This window comes from Equus caballus, chromosome 12 (assembly GCF_041296265.1).
Source record: "Equus caballus isolate H_3958 breed thoroughbred chromosome 12, TB-T2T, whole genome shotgun sequence".
Taxonomy (NCBI): Eukaryota; Metazoa; Chordata; class Mammalia; order Perissodactyla; family Equidae; genus Equus; species Equus caballus.
In genome coordinates, this window is record NC_091695.1 from 36,656,231 (window position 1) to 36,662,230 (window position 6,000).

General features: G+C 38.7%; 1 protein-coding gene and 1 long non-coding RNA gene across 2 annotated transcripts in view; one reads left to right on the forward strand and one right to left on the reverse strand.

Annotated features, from left to right (window-relative positions):
• LOC138916421 (uncharacterized) overlaps window positions 1-4,088 on the forward strand; it is a 37,356-nt gene extending 33,268 nt beyond the window's left edge. The window contains exons 3-4 of the long non-coding RNA XR_011423660.1: window positions 2,964-3,032; window positions 3,965-4,088. This is a non-coding gene — a long non-coding RNA (uncharacterized lncRNA). The remainder of the gene's footprint in view (window positions 1-2,963; window positions 3,033-3,964) is intronic.
• A 728-nt stretch (window positions 4,089-4,816) lies between these two features.
• Window positions 4,817-5,746, reverse strand: OR10V1 (olfactory receptor family 10 subfamily V member 1). The gene has a single exon (NM_001391117.1). The coding sequence runs from the start codon at window positions 5,744-5,746 to the stop codon at window positions 4,817-4,819; it is 930 nt and encodes a 309-aa protein (NP_001378046.1).
• Window positions 5,747-6,000: the final 254 nt, after the last annotated feature.

Here is a 6,000-nt window from a genome sequence, read left to right on the forward strand (position 1 = left end):
ATCTACAGATTCAATGAAATCCCAATCAGAATCCCAAAGACATTCTTCATGGAAATAGAACAAAGAATCCTAAAATTTATATAGAACAATAAAAGATCCCAGATAGCCAAAACAATCTGAGAAAAAAGACCAAAGTTCGAGGTATCATACTCCCTGAATTCAAAATATACTACAAAATTATAGTAATCAAAACAGCATGGTACTGGCAGGAATACAGACACACAGATTAATGGAACAGAGTTGAAAGTGCAAAAATAAAACCACACTTCTATGGACAGATAATCTTTGACAAAGGAGCAAAGAATATACAGTGGAGAAAGGAAAGTCTCTTCAATAAATGTTGTTGGGAAAATTGGACAACCATGTGCAAAAGAATGAAAGTAGACCATTATTTTGCATGACACACAAAAATTAACTCAAAATGGATTAGACTTGAATGTAAGACCTGAAGCCATAAAACTCTCAGAAGAAAATATAGGCAGTACACTCTTTGACATTGGTATTAGCAGTATGTTTTCAAATACCATGTCTACTCAGGCAAGGGAAACAAAAGGAAAAATAAACAAGTGGGACAACATCGGACTAAAAACCTTCTGCACTGCAAAGGAAACTATTGACAAAATGAAAAGACAACCTACCAATTGAGAGAAAATATTTGCAAATCATATATCTGACAGGGAGTTAAGTTCCTAAATATGTAAAGAACTCATACAACTCAACAACAGAAAAAACAAACCACCTGATCAAAAAATGGGCAGAGGATATGAGCAGACATTTTTTTTCCAAAGAAGATATATAGATGACCAACAGGCACATGAAAAAATGTTCAACATCGCTAATTATTAGGGAAATGCAAATTAAAACTACAAGGAGATATCACCTTACACCCATCAGAATGTTTATAATTAGCAAGACAAGAAATAATAAGTGTTTGAGAGGATGTGGAGAAAAGAGAACCCTCATACACTGCTCGTGGGAATGCAAACTGGTGCAGCCACTATGAAAAACAGTATGGATATTTCTCAAAAAATTAAAAATACAAATACCATATGATCCAGCTATTCCACTATTGGGTATTTATCCAAAAAACATGAAATCAGTAACTCAAAAATATTTATGTACCCCTATGTTCATTGCAGCATTGTTCCCCATAGCCAAGACACGGAAGCAACCCAAGTGCCCGAAAAATGATGAATAGATAAAGAAGATGTGGTATATATATATACAATGGAATACTACTCAGCCATAAAAATTTGTGACAACATGGATGGACCTTGACAGTATTATGCTAAGCAAAATAAGTCAGACAAAGTCAAATACCACATGATTTCGCTCATATGTGGATAAGATAAACAGACAAACAAATAGATAAGGAGAACAGATTAGTGGTTACCAGAGGAGAAGGAGATGGGGAGAGGGCGAAAGGGATAAAGGGGCACGTATGTACAGTGACAGATAAAAACTGGACTGTTGGTGGTAAACACAATGTAGACTATATAGAAACTGAAATATAGTAACGTATACCTGAAATTTACACAATCTTGTAAGCCAATATGACCTCAGTATAATAATTTTAAAAAACCCTTGCTATGGGGCTGGCCTAGTGGCGCAGTGGTTAAGTTCGCATGTTCCACTTCGGTGGCCCGGGGTTTGCCGGTTCAGATCCCTTGTGTGGACATGGCACCGCTTGGCAAGCCATGCTGTGGTAGGCGTCCCACATATAAAGTAGAGGAGGATGGGCACGGATGTTAGCTCAGGGCCAGTCTTCCTCAGCAAACAGAGGAGGATTGGCAGCAGTTAGCTCAGGGCTAGTCTTCCTCAAAAAATAAATAAATAAAATAAAATAAAATAAAATAAAATAAATCCTTGCTAAAATTGGATCCAATATAGCAAAGTATGTGATCTTCTTTTAATGCACAATAATAATAACTACCCACTTCCTTCAAATGGATATTTTATAGTCCTCATTTGTATTTTTCATTATCTGTAGTTTTTAGGGAACACAGGATTTACAGATATAGAATCAAATAAAACATTAAAAAATTAGTATTAGCAATAAATGTTTCAAAAAAGTTTTTAATAAAAACGCACACTTATTAGTAACATTTAAAAAATCTGAAAAAACAGGAAAAAGTTATCTCCAAAGAAAGTCCTGCTCAATTCCATAGATATTTATGGAGTACCAGCACTGTGAAAGGAGCAGTGAAGAATATAAAGAACAGAAAAAAGGTAAAGCACAATCTTTTTGTATAAAGAGCATACAATTTTTATGAAAGGCAAGACACCTTCCCCAGATGTAATTTATCTCTTGATATTGAATCAACTGGGTCTAATAAACGCTACCCACTGTACTAGATACTGGGAATTCAAAGATGAGTGCCACATTCTCCATTCCCAAGGAACTCACAACTATTGAAATATTTCTTTTCCCATTCAGATGGTATAAAAAAAAATTATGAACTACTAGTGGATTTCAAAAGAGCAAGATAGACAACTCAGTGCCAATCCCTAGTAAAATTCTGGAAATGCATGATTAAACAGGTCATTTTTAAGCATTTTGAAAAGCCTGGCGATTACTAAGAGCCCGTATGAAGTGACCCAAGATAAATCCTGCCAAATGCACCTTATTTTTAAAATAAGGCTTCGAAATGGTTAGGGTTATACAAGTGCTGTATGAAAGGATTTGATATGCTTCCTGCGATATCCTTCTTGGAGAGAGGGTTTATTATAGATTGGATGGTGAATTGGTTATATTTTGCTGCAAAACAAACCATTCCAAACTTAATGGCTTAAAATATCAATGAGTTTATTTGCCCATGTTTCTGTGGGTCAGCATTTTGGGCTAGCTCAGCTGGGCAGTTCTTCTGGTCTTACTGGAGTCACTAATGTGGCTGCAGTCTTCTGGTGGGTTGACTGGGTTGCTTTAGGGAGCCTCAACTTGATGGCTTCTCTCTGCTCCACAGGTTCTCGTCCTAGCCTTGGCTTCTTCACGTGGCAGTCTCAGGGCAGCAAGAGAGGATAGTTCCCAAAGGGTAAGTGTGAGCCTCTGCTTGAAACACATTTGCCAATGTCCCATTGGCCAAAGCAAGTCACATAGCCATGAGGAGAGGGGACCATCTAAAGGTATGGATACAGGAAAGTGGGATTCACTATGGGGATCATAATTGTGACAATGTACCACAGATGGTATTAATTGAACATATTTCTATCTAGTTGGACAACAATTTCCAAAGAGGACTACCATAGATGCTGCATTCAGCCTGTCCTATTCTAGATATTTATTAATGATTTGGATGAAGGAAATAAAATATGATTATAATTTTGACCAGGACGCAAAACTATGATGAATAAAATAAACTCTGAAGATAACTTTGGCTTTTTGGATCAGTTGGCCAAAACCAATAAAAACACAGTATATCAGTGTGAAATGAAAAGTCCTACATCTATGTTAGTAAAATAAATTATGGTCAGGCAGAATTAAAAGCTATATGAAAACTATGTGGAGGTTTTATTTGATACTAAATTTTTGAGGCTAACATGATCAAGATGAATTAATGAAAATATAGTCCACAGGTCATGAAAAGTAACAGTTCCCCAGAATGAAATATTCCCAGTGTATTGTGTTTATTTCTGGGTGAAAATCTGTAGAAGGGTATGGAGCCAGAGAAAATCTAAAAAGTGGCTGGTATGATGAGAGGGTTCAAATATAATCTCCTGAAGAAAAGTTGATAGAGTGCTTGCTCTAGAGAAAAGGGACTGATGACTGTAGAAGATGCAAAATCTGTCCTAATACATGTGAAGGGCTGTCATGTAGAAGAAAGCTCTAGAGGCTAAAAACAGAATTCACGGGAGGAAGTAGTTTGTAGATAGATGTTAGCTCAAGATGAGGAGCTAACTTTAACAACTCGAGTTGTCCAACAAGAAATGAAGTATCTTACAAGTTAATGGTCTGTCTCCTTGGAAGGTCATGCAGAGTCTGGAACACAGAGATGCTGTAGAAGAGATTCATGAGGAATCCAAGATTCAATGATGCCCGCTTTGTTCTTCTCCTATATTTCCACTTATTAAATTAAATAAGATTTTCCTCCATTTTTGTTATCCTTTTTATTACTGGAGTGCTCTTTAAAAGTTATGACGAGAATCATGAGTTTTCATTTTGGTTAACGAAACAAAAAACTTTAAAAAAAGTCCCACTTCCTTTGGCTAACTTCAGTGCTTTTTCTGCCATTCAGGACCTGCTGGCCAATATTTAGAACATAATATTATGATCTTGGAAGGAACACATGGAAACTTCTAGTTCAACTCTGCCATTTCAGAAATAACGAAGGTGAAGCCCAGAGAGACAGAGAGCCTTGCCTGAGGTTACACGTACTCCTACTGGCAGAGCAAGCCTCGAACAAGGAGTGTGGCATTGTAAGAAGACAGTGTAGTCTCTAGATTTCTAAAAACTGTGTTTTCATTGTGGATATGTCTTTTATTAGCCATCTTAGTTTCTTGTCTAAAAAATGAAGACAGTGATACTTACCACAGGCTAAGTGAGATAACCCATATAAAGTGCCCAGTATACAATAGGTGTCCAAGAAATGTTGATGCTCCTTCTTTCATGCCCAGGACATCATGTTGCCCTACGTGATGTAGCTATATTTCAATTAGACAATAGTATTCATTTCCTCTGGTGCTCCTAGAATAATGGGCCATGTCTCATTTTGATGAAGACATTCCCGGCTCACGCATGTCATCCCAGCATAACTATTAATAGCATCCCACTTCACTCTCAAAAGTGATCCAATTTTAAAAAGTCATAGGATCATCCTACCTAGAACTTTTTCAGGGCTTTTTTTAGGGCATCTTTTAGTTCCCTGTTCCTCATACTATAGATCAAGGGGTTTAAAATGGGAGTGATAAAAGTGTAGACCACGGACACCACCCGGCCCATCTCAGGAGAGTAACTGGAACTGGGGGACAAGTATATGAAGCTGGTGCAGCCGTACTGCAGGAGGACCACTAAGATGTGAGAGGAGCAGGTGGAGAAGGCTCGGCGGCGCCCTTCTGCTGACCGGATCCTCAAAATGGCTGCCACGATGAAGACATAGGAGATGGAGATCAGCGAGAGGGGGATGCTTAGGACGATGAAGCTGATAATATACAGGGCAGTCTTGTGAACACGTGTATCTGCACAAGCCAGGCGCATGACTGCAGGCATGTCACAGTAGAAGTGATAGATTTCATTGCTGTTGCAGAATGGAAGATGGAAGATTAAAATTGTCAGTGGCATCGACAGCAAAAACCCCAGCACCAGGGACCCTCCCATCAGCTCCACACACAAGGGCCAGCTCATGATGAGGGTGTATCTCAGAGGGTAACAGATTGCTGTAAACCGGTCATAAGCCATGACTGCAAGCAGGACACAGTCAGCCCCACCCAAGAAGACAAAGAAAAACATCTGGGTGCCACATCCAGTGATGGAAACAGGAGTTTTGCCCATTGAAATAAGGTTTGCCAAGGCCAGTGGGGCGATGGAAGATGTATAGAAGATTTCCAGAACTGCCAAGTTAGCCAGGAAAAAGTACATGGGAGTGTGGAGGGAGTGGTTGATCTGGACAATGACTGCAATTGTGGCATTTCCACTGAGGCTGGTCAGGTACATCACCAGGAAAGCCACAAAAATCACCACCTGTACTGTAGGATCAGCCGAGAATGGATGAAAGAAGAATCGAACATCTGCAGTTTTGTTTATTTCTTCCATGGATAGTATATTGGACCTATGAAAAGGAAAGGTGACAGGAGACTATAGGCATCTCTCACTCAATATGAAGCTTTCTCAACTCCTCCATTCAGTGTTGGAGCACTTTCTGAGGTACCTCAGCAATTATGTGCACACTTTCATTTTAGAGCAGATTATGTAATATTATAATTTACACACTTGCCATCCCCTCATCTTTCCTCCTCTACCCTCAGGTACCAAAGACTGAGAAATCCTCAACTGATGATCTTTGTTTT